Source organism: Pezoporus flaviventris, unplaced genomic scaffold, assembly GCF_033815535.1.
Source record: "Pezoporus flaviventris isolate CSIRO_AGI_PZ_B2104156 unplaced genomic scaffold, CSIRO_AGI_Pfla_v1 ptg000016l, whole genome shotgun sequence".
Taxonomy (NCBI): domain Eukaryota; kingdom Metazoa; phylum Chordata; class Aves; order Psittaciformes; family Psittacidae; genus Pezoporus; species Pezoporus flaviventris.
This window is the reverse complement of record NW_026892564.1, coordinates 9,039,537-9,066,355: the sequence shown is the minus strand read 5'-3', so window position 1 is coordinate 9,066,355 and position 26,819 is coordinate 9,039,537. Positions and strand designations below refer to the sequence as shown.

Genomic DNA, 26,819 nt, shown 5'->3' with positions numbered 1-26,819 from the left:
TACCCCTCATGTTTTTGATGTTTGAAAACTGTTGGTATGAGGTATTGTAAAATGTGTAAACATTCAAATAAAATTAACTGCATGGACTTGATCTACTGCAGGCTTATGTTTTTGGTGTTGAATAGTCATTTTTTTTTTAATGTCCTCCAATAAAAGTAGGTATCTAAAAAGTATTGTTAAACTTTTTGTTTTATTTTTGTTGTCCTAATTGCCTTGAAAAAAATCTATCAACATAAAAAATATATCTTAAGATCAAGTCTGTTGAAAGCACTAAAGATAGGACACCTCTTTATACGTATTTTTTCTGTTTTCATAGCAGCGTATTTATAGAGAAAAGTTGTTAGCTAAAGGATTTTACATTTATAGCAATATCCTTCATAGATCCTGGCAGGACTGGGGGAACCAGCTAGGAATGGTGACTCAAGAGAATCTTTTGGAACATCCTGTCTCCTAAATCTATCAAAAACAGACGCATGAAAGAAGTCAGTGATTACTCATTTTAGAGACAGAAGTTTTATCCTTTCATTGATCTACACTTAGGTTACATGTTCTTCTCTTACCTAAAGTTCTCTATGATAACTGTAGATTTCTTCTAAATCACCAACAGAAGTCAGCACTGTCCCCTTCACAAAGCAGACGATCTTTCTAGAAGCATAAATATTAAATACATTACAACTATTTAACAGAAGATTTGAAGGAAAGAAATTGAGACTAAGCCTCTGCTGTGACATCATTTTCACAGAATTCTATATCATCCCAAGGAAATATGTTTGCTAGCACGTTTGTTGGAGGTTTTTGCTTACATTTTTTAGTTGACTCAGTCACCAACATCTCCAGACATATGCTCAGTGTCTAATCCTCTATGGGTGCTTTCTTTGCTGCTTGTTTGTAGCATATAAAATCCAGTTTTATGTTAAGTAGGTGGGTTGCTGATTTGCCAGCATGCCATTCTGGAGCGGGCATTTATGAATTGTTTTTAAGCACCAAATCAGACAATGAAAGCTTTATATCATTTCCCCAATTAGCAGTAATCATTCTTGTTAAACTTTGGTAAAGAGCTGTAGTATGCAATGAATGTAAAGTATTCATTCCTGGGCTATTTCTTTTTCTTCTTTTTTTTTCTTTTTTTTTTTCTTCCCTGCATTTCTACATTTTGTCAAATAGTCTTATGCTACTTGTTATTTCTGTTCATATTGCAGATTGAGAATGTTGATGTCTGCCTTAGCTTTCTGGCAGCCAGAGGCGTAAATGTCCAAGGTCTTTCTGCAGAAGGTAAGAGAAACCAATCATCAGAACAAATAATAATTGGATTATTTCCTGGAAACTAATTTTCTTAATACAAATTATTTACACCTAAAAACCAAACTCCAGCTGTCTTGAACAGCCTGCAAATATAGATTAGTGACAGCGAGTTCCCTTTTCATTTTCTCTTGAAATTGAACCAAGAAATTCAATGTTTATGAAGCTTGAGACACTGTTTTATACTAATATTTTTGCAATAATATTAATATTTTAATCTTATATCAACAACATCAGATAGCTACAGAATTTCCTAAGCATATTTTTTAACCTGTTCATTCATGGGATTCAAGACAACAAACATGAATATGAGAATCTTGCTCAATTACTTAGATCCAGGGAAGACTATTTGTTTAAGCAGATTTATTTGTAGTAGTAATGTTGTCAGGATGAGTCTGAAAATTATTGTATTCCTTTGATGTCATTTATTAAGTGAAAGAATGAATGGTCTTGATGCTTCTATTACAGTCCTGTTTGCTATATTAGTCACCACAAGTGATTGCCTAATACAGTGACAATTAGGTTAATAAATATATTAAAATCATTAAAATAGTCTTAATTAGTATGTAATATTTGCTTTGTTAGTGTAGAATTAAGTGAGGTGGATACTTTATCTTGTGAATTGATAAAATGTATACTAGCATTTGTCCTGTAACAAATTAAGCAGTTCAGTGAGGTGCCCTGCACCTTCAAAATCCCTCTGACCTCCATGGCAGCTAAAGGTAACAGTTATATACAAGATGTAACCCTATATTTTTATTTTGCTTGTAGCACACTTAAAAGCTAAAGGAACTTTTTTTTTCCCAGAGTTGGTAATTTTAATTGAATTTTAGAAAATATACAGAGACACAATTGTGAATGTTAACCACTGTTTGATTTTGAAATTAACTCAGAATAGTCACCTTTCTAGTACCTTAACAGAAGTGTAACATGACCACAATACATACTATATATGCACTTTTATAGTCCGTTCGTGGAAAGCTTCTTAACTGATTTGAAAGAGCTGTATAAACTGTAGATATGTTGTTGGAAGAGAATACTGAACATTTGCATGTTGCCTTTCACCTCAGAGCTGTTCTTTTAAGCACAGCCTATTTTTACTCACATATAAAATAGCGATCAAATCTGTGAATAGCATGAATTTATTTTATGACAATGTTCTTCATTGTTTAGTAGCATGACACAACACATGACACTATTTTTCTGAGTGCATTCTGTAATACATTCCTTTATTCATAACTTTGTTTTGCTTTGGAAAATCAATTACAAAAATTTTTAATAGGATGTAAACTTCAACTGTGTAGCCTTAAGTTCAAATACTATTAAAAGCAATAATTCTAAATAGTGTTAAATACAAGGACTATTTTTTAAAACTTTCATTAATCTTCAAAACTACCTTTTAGTAATGCAGACCATGAGCTCTGAAGTAAGATTAAAAGTAGTTTTGCTGTTTTGCAGTTGGTCATGAATCTGGTATAAGTCTGCTAAAATCCTTGTATAATTACTAGTTCAAAGTTTCACAGCAGTGTGAATTCCTTAAATATACCATATTTAGCATGTACAATCTGGGAATAATTTCTCTTGAGGAGAAGAAATTGAGAAAAACAGATACTTACCTTTTTTAATCATGAAATTGTCAAGTTATCTTCCCAGTGTTTTGTCAGCACATTGATGTTTAAAATCAATTCAGTTTAGGAACCATAAGTCTGTAGCTTGCAATAAGCTTTGGTAAATATGTCTTGTTACTACTGGGTCATTTATTAATAACCAGAAAGTTTCTGCAACAGTAAATCATGATCTTAAAAGGGTTTGAAGATTTCACAACCAGCTTCCCACCTCATTTTGAGACTTGAGCAAGGAGGTCTAGAAGAAAGGTAATTTTCAAATCTTGAATGCAAGATCTATATTGGAGTACCGAAATGACAAATAATAAGCCAGCTTGCTACAAAGAACACTCCACTTCTTTTCTCTGCAAGTAGTTAGTACACATTAGAAGTTTCTGGATTTTTGTTCTATTTAAGAGATACCTTCCAACTTAAAACTTTTTTCCTCCTTTAAAAGTAGGACAGAAAAAGGAGTTAAAATCTGGTACCTGGAGAAGTTTGGTCATGCTAGGGCCAGAATGAAATAGCTTTACTTAAAGCATTAGATATTCTTATATGGTGGGCTAGTGAGATGTGCATGCTATCAATCCTTCCATCTTCCTCTGAAAACTGTCATATTTAGTAATAAAATAGAAGCTTCCACTACAAGCAGTATGATGCATTTCTAGGAGAGTCAAAACTACTGGTATGTTTTAAATGTACATCAATCCCAAAACAACATGTGGGATTGAAAACTCTTGGAACATTTCTTAGCTTCTGAATATATTTTGGAGTGCCTCATGATGACAGTGTTGAGGGAATGAGTATCGTTGTTACTCCACGCCGAATGGTGAAGGCCAAGAAAATTGTTTCTCTTAGAATGTCCTCTTTGCTAGCAATGATGATGTTTGTTTGCTCAGAAACAAACTAGTAAGTGAGCCTAAATGAAGCCTTGGGTGGCATGTTTTAGTGGGAGGTGTCCCTGCCCATGGCAGGGGGTTAGAACTAGATGATCTTAAGGTCGTTCCCAACCCTAACTATTCTATGATTCTGTGATTCTATAACATTCTTCTTTAGAAATAGTAAAGAATGTGGTTAAACACTAAATGAGCAAAATTTTAGGATAAACTATTTTGAATGGAATATAACAAAGGGTTTTTGAGCATTAAGTGATGCTTAAATCATAAGAATAATTAAACCGGTATAACATACAGAAAATCTTTTAGCATCAGAGCATATGGATAGTTACGTGATTTTGTTGAGGTTTTTTAAAGATAATTTTACATATAAGTTTTCTGTGTTCCTCGATAATGATCTTCCTTGAAACCACCATGTTTCATTGGTTGCCTTGAAAACTTTCTAATTTTGAGATATTCTGTCTATGCCTGGTGGTCCCATGCGGAATCACAGATCCTGCAGCATCTTCATAGGAAGGTGCGAAAGTATGGATATTTAGAACAAATTTCCATTTTGCAAAGTATATTCCTGTGTCCAGGATTATGTTGGCTTTTGAAGAACCGGTTGACAGCTTTAAGTACTCCACTGTTTGCTGGCCTGTTAATGTATGTGGTAACATTTCATCTAATCCTGTTGAAGGGAAATGAATATTATTTAAAAGACATGAATATAACAGTCATTGTTTATAAATTCTGCTTTCAAACTTACCTAAGAAAGCTGTGTAGCACATACAGCTCAGTATTTAGACTTGGAGGGAAAGCAGAAAATTGCAGTGTTGCATGTTGGGTTACAAGGCTATAGGTCTAATGAAAAACTTTCACAAGAAGTTCAGTGCCAAAGGAAATTAATAATGAGGTTATGAACAAGCCTAAGCGCTGCGGATAATTTCATTAAAGTCTCCTGAGGCTTCTTTTTTTGACACAGAGATCCTTTGTGAACAAAGGATAACATTATTCTTTTGAACCCTTCATCTCATCCTGGCAAAGACTAAGAAAGGAACAGCAGACATAAGGATACCACTGTGGCTCCCCAGAATTTCACGAGTAGCTCCTTTAGCCTCATGTGACAGCTGTAGTTTTGAAGTCTTCATTAATCAGTAATAGCCATGTAAAAGAGAAAGCTAGAAAATCATGTAGTTCAAAAGTTCAAAGATGTATTCATCCATCTACTTTACTGTCTTCTTTTTTTTTTTCTTTTTTTTTGTTACCCATTAATCTCCTTCTTTCATGTTCCTAGCAAATTTATGTGAAGGGGTATATGCTCACTCAGAAGACTGTTACTATCTCCTCCTTCTGATTTTTTCCTAGTCATTGTTCCCACTGTGCACAGAATGTGCCCCAAAATCAAAAAAAGGCATTTACAGCCATGAGGTAGAAGAGGTGCGTACCTAAGGCCAGAAAGAATTTGGATTTTTTTCTAAGTGCTTCTCTGCTTACTAAGAATATTTTTACTGTGTTGAGGCAGGACTATTCATTTCAGATTATGTATGTTATTCTATGACTGTGTACATGTGACTCATCATGAAAACGTTATAGGGATTTGTGTTTGTTGCAACAATGACCCATAGATAAGAAAGATTACCATAAATTATCAGTGCTACCTAACATGACCCTGATATGAGACATAAATGAAAAGATATAAAGCATAAACATGGGTAGCTATAGATATGTACAGAGATGTTTTAGTATAAAACTCTTACAAAACTGAAGTCTAAAACCACAGTATTTTCACTTCTTATTCTCTGTCTTCTTTTTTTTTTTTTTTTTTTGTAATAGAAATAAGGAATGGAAATTTGAAAGCCATTTTAGGGCTGTTTTTCAGTTTGTCTCGGTACAAACAGCAGCAACATCATCAGCAACAGTACTACCAGTCTCTGGTGGAGCTACAACAGCAAGTCCCTTCTCCAGCTGAAATCAGCCAGTCCAAAACACACCAAGATATGCAGTCGAGGTAAGCTAAAAAGTTATTTTTCTCAGAGGTAAAACCCTTTTATTTTTCTGTTAAAAAAAAAGAGTTTTGTGAAAAAAATTAGCCACTTTAAGACTTAAAAGCCTGGTGTTTTTTTAAACTATTTTTTTTAAATTAATATAGGCAAACAGTATCTTAAGTGGGATTTTGGTATTAAGCTTGTGTTTCTTGGGAGTTAAGGTACAGTGAGAGCAGAGAACACTCCCAATTAAAGTTAGTCCCAGTTTAATTAATTTTAAGGCATTCTTTCAATTTAATAATGATTCTACTGCCCTTTGCACAGTAAGAGAAAATTAGCCCACCATGAGGTTAGTATACTGGTTATTTTCATGTTTTTTCACATACCCAGTTCCAAATCTAAACAAGCAATTTCAAATGATTAGCAAAATACATGGGGAAAAGGCATAAGTAACACTTTAATTTGTTATAAACTGTTTTCATCCCCACACATTCTAGGTTTGAGTGCCAAATTCTGTTTGAGTGCTTTTCGAAAGGGAAAAGAAATGGCCTCAGCCTAGTTGTTTCTTTTAAGTAGTCAGTTTATTATTTAGTTTTAGGAAAGGAAAGCACTCAGCAGAATCCTTAATTGATTAATTACATTTCTTTCAGACTGAGGCTGAAAACATTTTGAAAAGGTATTTGCTTACAAGCCATGACAAAAGCATCAGTTTAAACAAAGTATCCCTTTAAATGGAGACCAACTTATAATTTATGGGGAAGTCAAAAAAAGACATTCACATGCAGTGCTATGTAAAGTGTAATTCTTCATGAAGAGTTCTACGTATTGCTCTGTTGGGTTTATTTCTTGTTTGATTTATTATTTCCTTGTTTGAAATTTTTTGCATTCTTACTGAACAATTGTATGTCTAGAATGTGGTAAATCAAGGATTTAGGAAGAATTAAGAGTATTGGGCTACTAGAATGAAATTTTGGTTCTTGAATCCATATCTTAATTACACTTTCATGTTTATAATAGATATGCTTCTTTGGTTGAGAAGATGACACACTTCAGCCTAATAGAAATCTATGTCTTGAAACTAGGAATGTTATAGAACCATGTTTATAGGAAAATGTTGCTGATGACATTTTAGTTACCTCATTTGATATAAACATGAAGATAAAATTATGTTTGCCTTGGGCATTACAATGTGAAATGCATTTTCTTTCTCTGCTACTGAAAAATAATGTCTTTGAATGCTTTCTCTGTGAAGTTTACTATTAACATGTAATTTGGGGGATTATGGTGGGACCCTAGAAGAATCTGACCATACGGAACATTTTCTGAAGTTGAATTTATGCTTTCTGAAGGATATTTAGTACTGGATAAGAAGTAATAACATCCTGTTATTCAGAAATTATTTATTGTTCCTATGAATGTAGATCTACAAGTGTTCACTGCTTTAATCAGTGGAACTAAGGACTTAGCCAGATTCAAGTAAATACCTTTGTTTAATGGGTTTTGCTTATAACTGTAAAAGAATTGGAATTTTTCCTGCTTTTCTAACCTACATATGGTGAATATTTAATAAAAAAATACTTACCATGTTCCTTTTTATATCACCGCTATTGCAAGGAATTCTGTTTGTCAAAAAAAGCTTGGAGCATAGCAGTTGTTTGCTATTTGGAAGACGGCAATTGCACACTAGTTCTTTGTCTGCTCAGGAATGGTAGGCAAAGAAGGGATGCAATTTTTATAAAAGTTTCTTTTCATTATAATTCCCCAAGATCTCATGGTCTTTCAGTGCCTTTTTCTGCTCTTTTCCTCTGCTGTGTTTATATATACCTAATTAGGAGGAAGGGTAATCATTCCCCAGCATTCATGCCTTCATAAAGTGATATCTAAGGCTGGTTTAACAAAATTTCTACTTCCATCAGTGTGCCTTAGACCTACTTCGATGGCAGGAGTTTAAAATAATTTAATTCTTTGATTAAATTTCTATTCATATCTGTGTTTTGGCTGCAAAATTTTTCTATTTAAAAAAATATTACACCAAGATTGGTACCATCTTTCTTGTATATGTAAACTGAAAGCAAGAATTTCCTGTTTGTTTTCAAACATACATACATAGAAGGTTGATGTTTGTCACCATAAATGTCTGTCTCATACCTAACGGTGTTTTATTTGACTTGAAGACAAATCACCTGAGAACACCTGAGAAATAAATCTGTCCTTTTGAGGCACTGTATACATTTAAGTGCATTTGATATGCACGTGTTTGTATGTGTACAGAGATGTAAGCAAAACCAAAACATATGCACTGACAAAAGGTGGATTCTTTCTACAGACTTTGTACTTTAAAAAAAAGGTTCAGTAAGCAATCACATTTTGTGTTGTAATTTAAGTCTCTGAAACTATGTCTTAATACTTGCAGTTACTTCAGTTTAGATGTCAGAAAAGTTATCTTCTTTGTTGCTTCCAGCAAAGGTATAGGAAGCATATTACTTAATTTCTGCTCAATTTCCTAGGGGGTTATGGTGTCCTCAGTAATCATCAATGTCTGTGAGCATTACTAGGTAATGATCACTGCTAACTGCTTTATCTACTCTGGTATCAACCTCCGTGAGAGTGCTTGGGCCCTTTGCCAACAAAAGCTGTAACAGGCACAAGTAGTATTAGGACCCTACAGCTTTCATAGCCAGGTTGTTTTGATATAGTAAACAAAGAGAAGCCCCTGGTTATAATCAGAAAATTATAAGACTGACAGGATTAGGTTTGTGCAGACATGGGGAATTCAGGAGACTAATTCAGGAGGATAGCTGTCCTTGTATAACTAGGTAATTCGTATCTCCTACAGGAGACAACACAGATAAGGGATTTAATTAAACTGATTTGTGGATGTCGTGGTTTAAGATGAACCCAGGATAATGGAGAAACCTCCTTCCCCTTAGTGTAAAGTTTGCATAGGAAGATAATGAATTTTCTGCAGCAGGCTCTTAACAAAGTTACCTAAATTTGGTCAGTGTGGTAATGCTTCCCTAACATTCCTAATCCCATTTAATCTGTCCATAACTAAGCTCAGAGTTGTAAAAATGGTGCACACAGAAGGGGAGCAAGATTCTTTTATGTGAAAGAGTAGCACTGGTCTATGAATCCTACATGGCTATGAAGCCAACAACATCATTTCAAATTAAATGTGAAAGAATAAAGGAAATTGATTGATGGTAAGTGAAATTTTGTTGCAAAGAATATTCTTTATTTATGGATAATTATAATTTCATACCACTAAGTATAAAAACTCTAAAAATTATTTAGAAAATTAGTGGAACAATCTGTGATAGATGATGAATGGTAACCTAAGGGAGACAGTGGGTTTAGATGTGATTTCAAATTTCTTTTTATCCTAAAATTTCCTATATTCTTGTATGACTAACTATGGAAATTGAATTCTTCAAAATCTGAGTCAGGCACTTCATTCTTTCCTTATGACTTTGTTGTAGCTTTGAGATTGAGTTAAAAAACTACAGTGCTGGTGGCCTTATTTATATGTCAGTACAGATAGATGACAACAATAGTTACATTATATTTTTATGCTTTGCTTTTCTAGTGGATTCCATTATCACAGCAATACATCCAAACTTTCTACAGTGATGATCTTTCAACCACCCAGATACTAAGAGAAAACACATGTGGATGAAAAGAAGTTCTGTCTCATTTATGGATTAGGCAGTAACTGGTTTCAGTAAGCTGTCAGCAAAATTCCCCAAGATGGACAAACTATTTTATCACGTACAGGAATGATGAGCACAGCTTGAGGTCCAGATGGATTTTGTTAAATTTGTTATATTAAAAGAGCACCCTGGTTTTCCTAGCCATATAAACAAAGTTAGGTAGCTATTTCCACGGGCAGTTGCATATATAACTACTGCAAGGAACTAGGTTTCAAGTTGCCTCCTGCTCAGAAGTACTAGGGAAAAAATGAAGTATATTGGACGCAGAGCTTGTGCTGGGTGAAATACAGTAATGCAAATGTAGTGGTTATGATTACAAATCTCAACACATCCATGCTGAAATACTGACAATATCTATGCCAATCTCCATTACACCACTCTGAATTTAGAAGGTGGTCTTTGTTTCAATGTTCTGGAGATTGAAAATGTAACCTAAAACAGTCTACACCAAGTGCATTGCACTGACAAAATGGAATGTGCCTATAATCATGTGTCTTCCTTGGTTAATGGAAGGAAAGCAATGAACCAAGTCTGTTCACTGTCTTTAGCTCTTGGCATTCCTAGCCACTTGGTTTTAGTGAAGTGAAACAAATAGGTAGTTCCTGCTTTTACCAATACAGAATCATTATCTAATGACTGCAAGGAAAAGATTTATTTCTTCTTTGTATTCCCTGTTTTCTAAGTAGGGTCTAAGCAGGCAAACTGCTACTAGTCTAATTTGATGTACTTTTATGCATCTAGGAGATAATGCAGAATAAATTGCTTGATGTGACTGCACCAGGATCTGCAGCAGCTGACCTTCAAATAGACCTTATGGATTTAATCGTACTTCAACTGTCCTATCTTTCCATCTTGAAAATCAGCTTTTGCCCCATTTTTGTTCTACTCCTCAAAGAGTAGACTCCTCACAGAGTCATAACAGGCCTCAGGATTCCCAAAGAAAGGAACTTTAGGAAGGAAGCTTCCATTTTCCTGAAGTCCAAGTAACTAAAGTAAATAATATTTCTGTTTCCCAATTTAATCAGTTAACTGTGTACCTAAGCAAATATGTGGTATTTAGTAATGATGAATTGCATAAATTAGAGAAGAGACTTGTTCCTGTGATAAGCACTGTATAGGTCATCAGGAAAAGTGGCTCTTTTTCCACATGCTGTTTGTTTACCTTATAGAGCTATGAAATTAATTTATGCATTTGATAAAACTGTCATTATGTGATGAGAATTACTGTATTTTCAGGAGTTTTTTAGGCCACAGCTATGATATATGGACAGAATATGTTAAAAAGTAGACCTTCATAGCCTCATATAAATTAATATTACTGCCATAATTCAATATTTTTTTCTTAAAATTCCTTTTAATAGCTATATTTTGAAATAGCTTGCAAAAATGCATCAGCGCTATAAGTTTCATAATGCATTCCTTTGGCAGATTCAGAAATTATCATACACAAAAGAGTTACTTTTTGATGATGGCAAATGCCTAACTTTTCTAATAACCTTCACACAAAAAAGCAGCACAATACAATAGCAAGAATGTATTTGCCACATACTCTTTCCCTGTAGCCCGTCCTCTCTAAAATGAGAAGATATCTAACAATATTTCTTATGCTTAAAGCTAGGGGGGGAGAAAGGAGGTTTAGAAACAGACTCAGTTTCTAAAACAAATGGTCTTCTCTATAGCTATAATATATAGAACCTACTAGATAGAACATATAAAACTGTAAATTATATAGCATTTTCTAGCCTCTCAATAGCTTCTAAATCTATCCTAAAGAAGATTCTTTCAAACTTATCATTTCCTCTTTAGCCATTTCACTACCAACCTCTCGGAAACTTCTTGTGTCTTTTACTTTCTTACATAATTCTGTGGGATGGATCCTGAAAAACTAGCTCTTTATGGTTGGTACCTGCCCTTGTGTGTTATTTAGTATGTTCTACATTTCTTCCTCTCTGCAAAGTACCTGATGTTTGACTGAAAATTTTCTTTAGGATCCTGTGACATGCAGGTACACTGATTTCTCCTGTTTATAAATAACCTCTGCCACCTGCTTGAGAACGGTATTTCTTTCTCTGCCTCTCGTTTTGTTTGCATTTCAAAATGTGGTTTCCATCTTTTCTCCTTGTCTGTTCTTACAATTTCCAAAAGAGCGTTTTAATTTATTTTACTGATGATTCTCATCCTGTGCATTTCAGATATCATTGTCTCCCTTGCCACTGATTACTTTTAATATTTCAGTTCTGATGCACTTTGGCCATAATTTTCCCCATTTCTAATCTAGATAATATAGAATTTAATGGGAAGTGTTCCATTCATCCTTGTAGCATTTGAATCCAACTTTTCATGTATTTCCTTTTGAGGGAATAGAAGCTTCATAATGTAGTTATTTTCCCTTCAAACATTCTTTGTTGCTCTACCCTCACTCTCTACAGAGATTCATCAGTTCTTCTATTGTCTGGTTTTGTGTATATGGTCAGTCTTTTCGTTGCATTCTTGCTTTTATTTAAGTCAGATTTATATTTGTATTGCTACTTTCTTTGCTATTGTCAGCCCTTTCTGTCAACTTTTCTCTCTTAGTATTTTTACGTACTTTGCAATAAATGTGATATTCTACATATTGTCATTTTGCAGATGTCAGTTAATGAAATGTTACATGTTGCAACTGCTATTGAGAAGATAATTCTCTCTTCTGTCTTCATCTACCAAATAAAAATCCCAACCCTAAATCCATACACTTCCAAAGTGCTGTTTATGACAATTATTGCACATGGAAAATGGATTAAAATAGAAGTTGAAAAAAAAAAAGAAAGTTTTTTTAGCATTTAAAAATCGCCACACTAAAAGTGGTAAATTAGCAGTTTAGGAAAATCACTTATATATAAATATTTGTGTTTTGGTCTGCTTTTCTGAAAATCCTTATGGAAGCATAGCTGAAATGTTGGTAGAATGTTTTGTAATTTCTTTATATTACCTAACTTTTACTATTTTAGAGTCAATGGGGAGACCAACCAAAATGCTCACAAATGTACTTTAATACCTTTGACAAAACCAGGCTTAAATATGTGATAATTGTTTGACTGGTTTGTGGGAATCACAGCCATACTTTAGGATGTGTTAATGAATGTCCATTTTCTGGAAAACCGTGAAAAGGTTCAAGGGACAATGAGTGTAGGTTTGAAGAATTGACAGACAGGCTTTCTGGCACCCCCTTTTTCATTCCCTCTAGGAGAAAACTTTGTTACAGTCTTATTCTATCAAACTGTGAAATGGAATAGTGGCATATATTACTGTGCAGGTCATCTGATACAATTTTATTCTAGTGCAAGATCATAAATAGTATGGATATAAGGTCATAATAGGGTATGATTGGTCCCTAAGAGTGTAGCCCTAGTTCTGGCAGCACACAATTACCCACGTGGCCAATTTGTCAGAAAAAAAGTGGTTTTTTAAGATTGTATTATTTTAGGTGAGCTACGGCTTAAGCACAGTAGCTAGGTAGCACATTTATTATTTGAGATGCTCTTCATTTCTTTAATGTTGTGATTCATATAGTCTTTCATTATTTCCACAAAATACCTGTACTACAAACACTGGGACCAGGGTAGGTATGGTCACTATGGCAGATGATTAGTTCTTATTACAAGTCACTGTGTTCTGCAAGAACATGAATGTTAATGCAAGACTAGCATTATCTGCATTTTGGTTTATGGGCTGTGAACAACAGGATAACATCGAAAACACAATTTTTCTAGTACCTCCAAGCCTGAATCAGTTTGAGACAGACTTCTTGTATAAGATGCCAAAGTTCAAAAAGCAGAAAGGAGAAATGTCCACCTAATGTAGAACAGATGACATAGTGTGCGCTACAGCTGCCTGAGCCATCGTCAGTTCCTCTTATTTCTGTGTTAGATATATATATATACACATAAAATAATACATTTATAAAATACAAAATATAGATATATCTATAAAACACATATACATAAGTAGCGTTTGTGTATAAATAACATTTTTAATATATGTAGATCAATAGAAACATATACATGGATATAAGCATGTATTAATTCATCAAGATTGGGCTTGATGAGCCCAAGCAAAAGAAATACTTGAAAAAAATTGTTTATGGGAAAATTAAAATATTTTTGGTATCCTCCTTAGTGATCTTTGGCTGTCCACTTGAGGAAGCAGGCAGGGACCTTCTACCTGCCCAGATTGGCATGCTGAGTAGCCTGGAAATTTACTGGCATTTCCCCAGGCACACCTGGATTTGAACTTGAAAATATTATCTCTTGTGCTTTTTGCCAGGCAGGCTGCTTAGAAGTATGCAACCAAGGAGCTTGTTTAGAAAACAAAAAGAAAAAAAATCTGTACAGTGCAATCAAGACCTTCTGGGGAAATTTTTACATTGAAAACGCATTCTTTTGAAACTTGTTTTGTTTTTTTTTGGTTTTTTTTTTTTTAATCAGGGAATCATTCTAATAGTAAAATCTCAAATCATTCTGGAGTGCAGTTCCCCAGTGATATAAATATAACTTTATAAGATCAACAGCGTATTAAAATTCAAATATGCCAGTAAGGTAGAAAGACTGATTACATACTACAAACCTCTTTGCCTTTTGTCTAGTTTTAACAGATCACATAGCTGGCATTTTAGAAGCACCATGTGGCTCTCAACATTATAGGAAAATGACAGTCTGATGTAACATGATGCTTTTGATCTTTTGAAAGACTGTTAATAAAGAGTTGATGATATTCAGGGTGACGCTGCATGGGTTACTTTTTGAAGAAGGAGGTTAAAATAGTTTCAGCTTGATTCATGCTCTTTATCGAGGTTTATAGGAGCTTCATCCTCCAGCTTTACATGGTATACACACTTTCAAGGAGCTGCTTTTTTTCCTGGTGTTCTGTGCTATTTGCATAGCAGCAAGGCAGACTTCGTGAGAGTTTAGTACAGTGTGGAGCAGTCACTTGCATTCCCTCTTCATCTTCTTTGCTTTTATTTGCCCACTTCAGTTGTGTATTGCAATTCACTTTTAGTGGGAGGGCATTTAAGAACTTTTAGTGTTGTACCTTACATTGATTTCCTAGGTTCCCCTACACCTTTTAGGACCATTTCTTAACCCTTTTATACTGATTGCCACTGCATGCCCTGCATCAGTTCCCCATCTAGGTGGAATGTGGTGCATAGCTCCCCAGTGCAACTGGCTGTAACAGGCAGCGTCCTGATTCCTGTGAGCAGCATGGCTGTAGGACAGCTCTAGTGTTCTCCATCAGCACCTCAGGGTCACTACAGTCTCTAACGTCATTGTACCTGCTTTCTCAGTACTGCTCCAGCTACCCCTGTGCTGAACTGCCTTTCTGAGCAGTCTTAGGATATCTATTCCATTTTCTCACAGCATTTAACTAAGGGACCAGCACCCAAAATTACCCACTATCAGTTTCATATCTGCTGTGTTGACTAGTGTTTTCCTGATATAGGGGCTTGATTCCAACGTGGAAGCTATTTTGCAGAGTTCAGATGATTTCTAAGGATTTGGCATCATATGCATGTATGCCATCTTACCTATTTTGAATAGGATTTGCTTAACCAGGAGCATCTGCCTTCTCTTCCCCTATGCATTAGGTGGAAGAGGAGACCTAAGCATGATGCTTGGCCCAGGTCCAGTGTTGCAGTTGCCTTCAGCAATACAATGCTGGATTGTAGTTTAGGAGAAGCAGGGTTTCCTGCAGGCTATGCGGTCAAGGTTGGTCTCATCTGTAGTCTGCATGTTCTCTTCCTGCCAATGCCCTGCGGCTGGGCTCTGCAGGTGACTGCTGTGGCTGCTCCGAGGAGTGCAAGCTGTGACCGCGTTGGGGGAGACACGTGGAAAGGGGTTTTGGGTGAGACTTTCAAAAACAGAGGCTTTCAAAATCCCCCTTTCTGTCCTTCCGACAAGTAGATCCTCCCTTTACTAAACGCTGTAAACTCCTCTGGTTTGTTAATGTGCATTTGCTGTTTTATGGCAGGCATGTATTTATTATACCTCTGTGTGGATCTGTAAGCATAAAAAATAACTGATTTAAGCAAAACAGGTTTATTTTCCTAACTAACAGGTCTCGCCCAGAGACAATTATCTGGTTGAATAGAGAGCAGCAGGTAAATATTTGTTTATACATTTGGAAGAGTGGCTAGACTGAAGTCTAGTCTTGCAACCGTGTTGCAGTTCACATTTGCAATAGTGGGGGCCAGCAGCTGGGAAACAGGAACTCGTGCAAAGCCTTAATGGGACCAGCACATCCAGGGCTAATTAGAAGGAAAACCCAAAGTCATTAGGAACTTGATGCACCATGTTTATGAGCTGTTGAAGTTCTCTTCCTTCATTTGTCACCGTACTTTGGAAAATAAGTTTACTCAGTCACAGTGGAAAGGATGCTTTACTGAGGTTAATACATCCATCATTCTAGCCTGTCTGGAAAGTCTGAAAGTAGTCCGTAAACTGACATTTCATGAATTTCCTAGTGGGTGGAGTCCTAGTCATAGAAGGAAAAGATTCTAGCAGGCATTTCCAGATAAGTGCTTCATGTATTTATTGCTATTAAAAAGAAAAAAAGAAAGGTGCAGTCTGTGGACTAGTTTACCAACAATTTAGCAACATCACTCAGATTAAATTATTTGATCTATCCAGTTACATTGGAATTGTGTTGTTTGAGGCAGAAAAGCTACAATATGCTATGACCATGCATCCTATTCACTCTGTTTTTCCAGTTCACTGTCTGTGTTGATTGTACTGTGTATCATTTTACCTTTTACAACATAAACACACTAAGGTTTTATTTTCATGCTGTTTTTCTCACAACCTTCTTAGTTTAGTCAATACAGATAACCATCTAACCATTTCTAGATTTCTTCATTTTAAATATGTTAAAAAAACACAAGTGGAAGAGCTCATTAAAAGAAGGGCTATTACACCAGGCACAAATATAGCAATTTCAGCAAAATAAGCTATGTCACATTCGTGTCATAAGTCCAGAGATTATTAGAAAGATAGCTGTAAGTGAAATATAATTAAATATATTAATATTTAATTTCATATACTACTAATGACTAGGTAGATAAAATATATAAACTGTAACTATTATGATACTTTCATAAATTACTGTAATTCCCACAGACATTATGGTTGTATAAAAAAGCACCTTGTCAGCATTTTTGTGAAGAGATATGTCACAGAATTGAATGCTGCTTTTATATATTGAATGATTCTTTTTTTCCCCCTGAAGACTGAAGTATTCTATATTTGCCATGTGCACTTGTGCCGTTTGTAATTGCCAGGCACAGAGGTAATGTTGAACCCTTTATTAGTGTTTAATTTGGTAAAGTAACAATAATCACACATCCCATTCAAGTGGGATTGTCCCTTGGTTTATGCCTTCCCCTTGCCCCTCTACAGGACTGCTGTGCCAGTATGGGAAGACCTTTCTGCCCCTTAAGGGGCTCCTCCCATCTGCTCTATAATCCAGCTATCTGCTTCAGTAGACAAGCAGAAATTGCTTAACACTTCTCTGGTAGACTTAATACCACCAGGTGTTTCTTATAAGTGCTTTCAGTATATAAAGTCAGGACTAGAGCACTGTGGTTTCAGCTGCTACTTAGAATTGATGGAAAATACAGAACTGTAAGAGACAAAAGCAATCTGTGACTATCAAGGGTCCTGCTTACTCAGTTCTCCATCATTTCCTCAATAATGCAAGGAATTTGATGCTGTGATTGCACCTGCTTTAACAACCTGTCTATATCCTAAGGCTATGTGGATCCCAAAGGATGCACCTGTTTATGTAGCTGAAATTGCTTGGCAAGAGGCCTTACCTTGGCTGTACATTTGACATATCTCCTATGCAAATGTCTAAAAGAATAGAGGCATAAATTTGCTGTTTAGTTATGACACGTTGTTGGGTGTGAAAAGGAGCATACAGTTTTTAGCCCTGTAGCTCAGCATATGTTCTGTTGCAGAAATACTATTTGGATACCTTAATAAACAAAGGGGCATTTTCCCATTGAATTTAGCAGTGAGTCTAAGCACAAGGTCAGGGGTTCTCCTAATGAGGAATTAATTTCCTGGGTAATGCATCACATGCATGACCTGTGCTGCTTTAACTTAATGGAGACTATGAAGGGATGCGTCTTCCAAATAACTCTACTGTCAGGAGGGTCACCTTTCTTTAGCCGGAATATTTCTGAGTCATCATTGGATCTGGTATAGCAAATTTGTTCCTAACTGCCACACTGAACTCAGATTGCTGGAGAAACTAGCAGCTGTATATTTATGCTTAGTACTTTTTGTGGATGAAAAATGGCACAAAGCTGAGGTGCACCCTGTGTGAATTAAGCTAGACTTCAGTAATTCAGTCACTGCTGAAATTTGCTCTCACTGTCTGTTCCTAAATTAATCCATAGAAAATGAGACAAGTTATAACAATATCCATTATTTCATAATCTGTTCATTACATCTCTCATAAAAATCTGCATGTTTGCATTATTTCATTTATTATTTTTTTGCCAGTTAATTTGTGTTTTCTATCCACATTCAATTTGCATTCATTAACTCATAGTTTGCTGGTAAGTGTGTTCTTTCTATACATGTTCAAAGTAATTCTTTAATTCAATTTCTCTGTTTCTTCTCATACAGTATCACAGCCAGATATGCATCTCAGTCTAATCACAGTGGAATTGCAACCAGTCAAAAAAAGACTTCTAGGTCAGTTAAATATCTCTAATTTATTGCTTGTTAGTGATACTCAAGCAAGTATATGCCCACTGATATTTTATCCTTTGGACATAAGCGGACATTAAACAATGTGTATTTATGTTATGTGTGCAAGCTTTGCAGCTATGAGCTTTGCCACTGGAAAGCCTTGTACGGACTGGAAGGAGCTGATTTGTATTGTACATTAGCAAAATTTCTGGTTGTTATGTATCCTGCATCTTTGTATCCTGCATGTAAAGTATTGGATGTGAAGGGTTAGTTGGTGATTTTAGTGCTCTCTCTGGATCAAATCCTTACTTTAGTCATGAGTGAAAAGAAGTTTGGGAGTCCATCCCAATTCCCACTAGATATTCTGCAAACCCACCTGAAAGGTTGAATTCCTAGAGCCAAGTTGATGCAGAAGCAAAATAGAGCACAAAAAAAGAACCTCTTCCAAGACTTCTGCTCTGTCAAGACTAGCCTGCACACAGACCCTACTAACAGGCTGCTTTGTTTTGGCAATGAATTTGATAGAGCTGTGTGTTGGAGCTGACCTATTTCATATTTCATCAGTACTTTTAGTTTATCATTTCCATGAGCACTAAAATCTACAAGCCAGATTGCAGAGGAAAGAAACCGAGGTCTAAAGCTTACTCCTGTTTCTAACTTTTCTTTCCTTTATTTTCTGTTGTGTTTTGTTTTTTTTTTTATGGTGGGGGGTGATAATGCGTTCATTAATTATACCTTTGCTGTACAGTTCATTGGTGAGAACAATGAACTCTAAACTGCATAATCTCCAATAAAGATTGCATTTTGCATTATCGCACACTAACACAATTTGAGTTGCTGGTGATAGCTTGGAATAAGCTATACCACGGTCCAGTTGCATTGCGCCTGCATTTATAGGTCTACAGTTTTCCTTATTGCTGATGCTCCTGTCTTGTCTACATTCAACGTGGCGGGGTTAACAGTCTTATTGTCTAATACTTTAAATCTGTGGCAGTGTTTCCGAAGCCTGTTCAGAGGTATGTGACTTGTCCCTTATTTGTTATTCTCCTCTTTGCATTTCCTTAGCTGCTTAACATGATTCTGCAAAAGCAATTTAAAACCTGAATTCAATTAAAAAAGACAGCAAATGAGTTAAACTGGAAAGTGTGTAGAGCAAATGACCTCATGTATAATTTGCTTACTGTGGCAAGTTCTCGAATTCTGGCATGCAGAATATATGCAGAACTATTTTATATTTTAACAGAACAGATGAGTTTCCAGTGTTGCACATGCCTTGTCATTGCGTTTTTCATTACCTTTGACAAATGATGTCAAGGCTCTTACTGCCTTTCAAATTAGGGTAATGAGAAGGAGCAAATGGATTTTTAAGTTTGTTTTAGTGCATTCTTCAGGGAACAGAAGATCACTCGAATTCATGGGTCATGGTAAAGGTTAGCATGCTTGCAGCTGCAGAGCAGAGGCAGTCTGCTCTGGGCTCAGCAAAGAGACTAGCAGGGCAGGCTGGCAGCCAGAATGAGCCATAAAAATAACTAGCGGATTAGTTCTCTAAGGTTTAAATTGGTAAAGGAAGAGAACATGGAGCTGCTTCCATATGTTAGTTAATGAAAATAAAATTATTTGAACATTGTTGTTATACCAATGCACTAAACAAACAAAAGTTTGGAAGGAATCTAACATTTTTTAATTCTTTGTAATGTGATTTTTTTTTTCTCCCTTCTGATGCTGCTCTTTCATAATACAATGAAACTAACGGAATTTGATATCTCGGGTGTAATTTGTATTGCCACTATTAAAATCACCATATCATTCCAATAAGTGAGAAACAGAAGAGAGATCTTCTATGGCAAAAGACTCTTGCTGATTTAAGCATTTCATTTTGTCTATCACATAACAAAACTGGAAAGGAGTGGGAGTGCCCACAAAGATGCTGCAGAAAGTTTTAAGTAAACATATATTAAAGAATCTTACATCAAAGAATAGAATCAGACAGAAAAAAAGATACAGGTGTACACACACCAGGGACAACATTTTCCATTTTTTTCTTAGTATAGCCACACAGTAAGGTTCAGATGGTGGCAGCAAATACTAACAAATGAACTGTACGGTCCACATTGCATACTTTTGTCTAAAAGGTATCCATGCATCTGTAGCATCTAGCTAAAATATGTATTTTCAGTACTTTTCATTTAAAATAATAAGCCAATAGCCCTCTGAAAAATAACAGAAGATAGCTAAAAAGGCAGCTTTTATGCTAAACACAGCTGTGAAACATTTACTAGAGTAAGACATACAAAATACCTCTCTACTGTGTATTGTTGTGCTTTCTAATCAATTTCTGTAACATTTCTTCTTCAAAAGTGACAGATTTAAATAAAAGTTGCTATTTCACTTTAATTGTTTGTGAGGGTGAATCTGTTTTAGCAATGTTAATGGCAAATGCAAAGCATCTTCTTATATGTCTTGTGACTCTAGAAAGCATCTTTTTCCCTTTTGTGTGTGTAAGGATAAGCTTTTATTTTCATTTCTGGAGTCTAACTAATTGAATACTCCTGTTTATTGTTGCTTACCTGAAATCACTGTTTTCAGTTGTTGGTTTTAAATTCTGGTCTGTTATTTGCATACTGCCTCCTCTATATGTTGCACTACATAAAATGAACTGATTTCTGATTATGCCATTCCAGGCTTCCAGGACCTTCAAGGGTGCCAGCTGCTGGCAGCAGTACCAAAGTCCAGGGAGCTTCTAATTTAAATCGAAGAAGCCAGAGCTTTAACAGCATTGACAAAAACAAGCCTCCACAATATGCAAATGGAAATGAAAAAGGTGAGTGATTAAAAATTAAAAAGCTTACTTTACAACACATACAAGAGTAACAAAAGGAAATATCATCAAAAGAACCCATTCACAAGGGCTGAAGACTTGGTAAGAAGACCTATGGAGAAGAGCTCTGTATTAGGACTTGCGATTGAGTTGGGAATTGCGATTGAGTTGAGTTCAGAACTGAAAACTTTCAAAATGTCGCAACTATATTTTATCTGTCTTTGATGGAAATATCATTGGGTGATTTTTCTGAAGTAAAAATGAACACATATTGGATGCCTATATTCTTGGTCCATATTCAAGTCTACTCATAGCCAAAGGAAGACCACCATAATTTTCAGGGGAATTTGCATCTTAGTTGCTAATGGATAAGAATCAGAATATTACGTTGGCATCAGAACATTTAATGCTTCTGTTCCTTCAGAGCCTTACCTAGTGCATATATGTCTGAATAGAGGATTGGAAATGAAGTCAAATGTAATGAAATTTTGCAGGGACTTGAATTCAGTGTTCATGTTTTATTGCCTCCTTTAAATATGATCTTCCATTATGGAAACAAACTGAGTTCCCTGGATCCTTCTGTTTCTCCCACCCTGACACTGCATTCCTGGAAAATGTGCCTCTTCAGGCTTTATCTCAGAAAAAATAACTTGCAAATTCAGCTTTCTGAGTTGTGTAACTAATCCATCCCCTATCCCCTTTCTTTCTCCTTCTGTGTAATGAACAGCATTTTATTCATATCTCTGGGTTAGAATGCAGTTGAAAATGATACAATATACATAGTACCCGTTTGCATCCTTGGGGTCTGTGGGAGGAACAAGTATGCAGTGAATGTTCTTCATCCAAGCAACAGGCAGCTATCCAGAATTTTTTTACAAAATTCTGATGAACACGCTTTGCCCCTAGCTGTATCTGAAGACATAAAACCATGCTTTCAATAGTTATTTCTTTATTTTCTACTATAAGGGTTGAATGTTTTAGATAGTTCTGTAGTGGGATTTATTTTATTAAGAATTTGTTTGTGGCAAGACATCCAGGCTAAAACTAGAAAGAGATCAGAGTGTCGGAGCAGACACTGTATAGTTCACGACTACGATAGTGAAGTTACGAAGTAGGAGATGTGGCAGCTTGAGTGAAGGTATGTACAGCAGTTTAGGTTTTAGAATTAAATTTTTAATTAATTAATATTGACATAAGTTTGGTACTGAAATATGTGAGAGCGAAATGATTCAAGGTGAGACATGCTTGTAGATATTAATATTCTTAGTTTGTTACTTGGAAATTGTCTTTTGGCTGCTAAGTTTTGCATCGCATTGCACATTTATGTGGCTTTTTTGCATGATAGATTTACTTTCCCATTTTTTTTTCAGCAGAGAATGAGAACCTTGATGAGCATTTTAGTGAAGTCATCACTTGCAAAAGTATAAGGGGCGGCTTGCCTTTTGTATAATCATTCAGTTCATTTTACAGGATATAGAAAATGCAATGTAGCATAACTACCGAATACTATATTTGAGATGTCTCTGCTTTCTTTCCTTTCTTTTGAAACAGCAGAATGGATGGAAGAACATTGATTTTACATGATAACGTAAAGTGAATACAAGTTCATTTTAGAGTATAAAGCAGAAGTTAATTAGAGAAAATGACTGCTGGGTGTGCAAGGATAGCAAAGTGACATTTTTTTATAATACCCTAAAAGAACACATGAGATCCTGTAGTTGAATTCCTTATGCTACTTCTTTGCCTAAGGAGCAAAACAACTGAACCATAATATATTTTAAATTGATTATTATAGTGGATAATGTTTGCATATTACAATGAGATTTCAATGTCTTTTGATATATTTTTTTTTATGTATTTGAGGATGTTCTGTGACGTGAGTTTTTTTTGAAGAATTTGTTTGGAAACAAACTTTAACCCTCACAATAGCAATAGTAGTGAACATCTCTTTAAAAAGAAGTGTCACTATACATTGAAAAACTGGTTTTCTTCTTAAAGTTAGCACACATAGTAAACCTTATATTTCAAATTTTGCTTCTGATGCTGACGCTTGGAGCATGCAATTTCTGAGATGTATATCATATAATAAATTACTTGTAATCTGCATTAGTGCTGCATAAACAGCAAAAAAATCAGAGAGAGTCAACTTGTGCTAGGTAAATAATCACTAGAGGTTGGGACCTTCAGACCTCTTCAAGTACAGACCTCTTTTGGTACATTTTGCTCTACTACACCTTCTTATGTGGGCTATAATGAAACCTCAGAAAAGATGTACAGCATAAGGGTTTTTCTTAATCCTATTTTATGTAATACTTGAAATTCATTCCTGCATGACATGATTTCCAACTCAGTCACAGTGGGGAATGAATATGTAGACACAGAGTTAAAGGAGACGTGAAGGTGATCCAAAATAAGATGTGATATGGGCCTTCTATTTAGTATGTCATTATTTAGTATGTCATAAATGTTATCTCCTTTGAATGATGCTTAAGGAGTAGTTCCCACAGTAAGAAAGTAGCTCCCCTGAGCAAATGCAGTTTTTCTCTTTATTGAATACAGCCCAGTTTTCACTGACAGATCCAACCCATTGTTGTGACACAGGTAACTCTGTGTAGCTGTGGTTAAATCAGGAACACAAAATGCACCACAACGATAAACATGCCATTAACTGAAACCCGTCTGTGGAGCTTTACTGAGCTGATCTTTTTTCTTTTTTTTCTTTTTTTTTTTTTTTCTGGACTTTGCACCTTATGGACGGGTTTCAAAGAACACATCTGTTTTCTAGGTTGCGTCAAATCTATCTGCTTCTGACTTAATAAGGTTGAAAATAAAACTATGAAAATGGAACTGTTTGAACGAAGTGATTACATTGCTAGCAAGGTAGTTATCCAAAGAAGTTTTGAGTCCAGCAAATAAATAATGCTATAATAAAATAAAATTTTAAAACCAAAGGTTTATATATTAGAACCTAGAAACACTGTATCTGAACTCTGATGAGGGTCTCCATATCATGGAGTTTTTAATATAATTTGATAATAAATTGTGTTTGTGTATTGTCTAAACTTGGTTTCAGCAGTATTTGGTTATTTTTCCCATGCAAATGCTGAGAAACAATGTCCTGGAGCAACACTGTCTGATGATGCAATTAATTGTTCATCTGTGGCCAGTATGTACGCCTATAGTTAGCTTGTTTATGTTCTGGTTCCAGTATTTTGCCAGTTGTCCCGGTAATGTTCTCTTCCTGTGCTGATGGGGGCTTCATTCTCATGGGCAGCAGGAAAGAGACTGTTGAACAAGCTGAATTCTTTTAATCTCACCAGATAGACCTCCCATTCCTCCAGATATCTTTACAGCAATCCCCTGGAGCTCTTTTGTTTTCTACTAACCTTTATTTTGATTGACTAAAACTGGATATTCTAATCTGGGCATGTTGTCTGTTACAGAATATTTCAGTTATCAGTACCTACTATGCTGCAACAGGGGAGCTATTATCACGGAGGTCCTGTCTTCTCCAACAGTTCAGAGCACAGCAAAGGTCACAGACAAGAAGACAGAGGAAGTTGATTACATATTGGGCCCAAGTTTAACCCCTCATGTGTCCTTTGTTTGTTCAACAGCCTATGAACAATAGGCTTGAAAATGTCCATTCTGTTGTCCTGGGCTTGCTGGGTTCTGGAAGAAACTTTTGGTTTTCCACTGAACACCTGGGGCTGTTGCTGCTCTACTTTTCCCACACAGGTTGAGCTGAGCTCTGAAGCTCTGAGCTCTCAAACAGAATGCAAAGTTATTTGCACCACAAGCCGATTATGCATTTCAGCAACAAGGGGATTAGGCCCTAAACAGAAGACTGTCTGCTTGTAAAATTTAGTCTGTAGAAGCCTGAAATCCTTGTCATAGGTTGGGTTCACTCTGTGTCAAAATCACCACAAGGTGGGGACAGATTTCATGTAATGAACAACTAAAGCCAAGTCCAACTGAATGCGCAGAAAGCAGTGAATGATGTGCAGCTTCAAGTAATGTATTTGGGCTGGGGGGAAGATAAATCTTTGCATTCCACTTCTTTGAAGACCCAGAAAGTGTCTATTTCTTGAAAGTGTGCAATCCAGCGTGCAATTCCCTGTGGAAACATTAAGGATACACTTTAAATTGAAGATTAAAAGCAAGTTCTAGGTCTCTGTAATTTTTTGATGCTGTTCATGATTTGAGACATAGGGATCAGGTAAGTACCAGTGGTTCAAGGAACCTGTGGGGTTTTTTGCTATGTATGTAGCAGAAGAAGCTGTTGATGAACAGGAAATACTCTTCTTTTGACAGTTATTCCCCCAGTGAGTTTAATAGATAGCAGGAAATATGGCAAGGATACATTCTTCTTTTTAATCAGAACACTTTTTTGTTTTTCTTTTTGTAGTAAAACTAATAGCCTGAGGCCATGCAAATGTAACAGAGGTAATACAACGATGTAGTGGCATTCTGCTGGTCACAGACTGTTACATGTACTCTGCATTAGCTTTGCATATTACGGTGAATTGTTATTCTGCAAAACTATTTGGATAGCTAAAGACCCCAGTCCTTCTGTGTAATTAAGGCAAGTGTAATGCAAGGCAAGATGTGTGCAATAAGGTCCTTGCGCACACCCAGTCCTAGGCTATCAGCCACGGGGTTGATCCCTAGTATAAATTAAGGAAGCCTGAGGTCTGCAGTAATTTCCAACAGATGTTGTTGGCCCCAGGCTCTCTTCCAGGATCTGAGGCTCACCAGAAAATGGCAGGAGCCCAGACACAACTCCTGCCTTGGTCACAAGGGGGGGATCAGCTCTGCAGCTGCCCACCAAAGCTGCTTCGTGTGCGTGGTACTACCTGGAGCCTGAGGAGCAAGCTGTAATCTCACCTGTCCCCAAAAATTCTCTGAGGCAACCTTTACCAGTTACTGTTTTCTTTCCTAGTAACTGGGTGTAGCAAAGCAAATTGCAAATCATCTGTGGAGGTGGACTGAGCTCATTTAGAGCTGTGCTCTTTGCACATCAGGTTGAGGGGCACATGAAAAATTCTGTGCAGGTGGAATTATACAGCATCTATTGAAGGATGGAGGCGATTAGCCTGCTGTGGTCCAGTTGTTGATAGTGTTAAGCAAGTAAAAGCTGTTACATTTCTGTTGTGTTACTTCTATTCCATTTGTTTCAATATTTTTTAAACTAGAATGTAATGCTATTTAAACAAGTAAATTTTGCTGTTTGCATTCTCTCTTTGTTAAAGAAAAAAGAGCTCCCCTTTCAGGATGCTAAAAATTCTCCCTTTCCTTGTATCGTAGTGACCTTCAGAATTCCAGGTGGGTAGTCTAATCCGTACTAGGGCCTTAGGGCTAAGACTGCAAAACTGAAAATGACCCATAACATCAAACTCTCTGGTGAAGGGACAAATGTCTTCAGTGTCCTCATCTACTATATCATTCAGACAGGGAGGCCTCAAGGCATGACTTTGCCTTCATGTGTGTGTGCAACATATCAGGCACTTTTTTTTCCCCACTGGATGAACTGTATTTGCATTGCATGTTTCATAGGCTTTCTTGTAGTACTGAATTTGATGCACTATAAGCAAACTTACGCCTAATTCACTGGCAGTCCCTAGATTGAATGGCAAGATAGATAACTAAATGAAAATATCTCATCTGGTGAAATAGCTATGTACTATATATTTGATTGCCATTACCACTTAATTTCTCTGGTGCTCCAGAGTAATGGTATTTAGATACTCAGATATGTCTTGGAAATCTGAACTTTATACAGAAGAGCTTAACCCT

The 26,819-nt window shown here is 36.0% G+C and overlaps 1 protein-coding gene across 11 annotated transcripts in view; it reads left to right on the top strand.

Annotated features, from left to right (window-relative positions):
* NAV3 (neuron navigator 3) overlaps window positions 1-26,819 on the top strand; it is a 543,191-nt gene that overhangs the window by 380,764 nt on the left and 135,608 nt on the right. For 9 of the 11 annotated variants that reach the window (XM_061454721.1, XM_061454723.1, XM_061454722.1 and 6 more), the window contains 4 exons: window positions 1,200-1,272; window positions 5,615-5,789; window positions 18,140-18,208; window positions 20,887-21,026. In XM_061454721.1, the coding sequence (XP_061310705.1) occupies window positions 1,200-1,272; window positions 5,615-5,789; window positions 18,140-18,208; window positions 20,887-21,026 (457 nt within the window). Of the gene's footprint in view, window positions 1-1,199; window positions 1,273-5,614; window positions 5,790-18,139; window positions 18,209-20,886; window positions 21,027-22,040; window positions 22,162-26,819 lie in introns of those variants that run through there. The other 2 variants (XM_061454719.1, XM_061454726.1) reach the window with 2 other exon arrangements.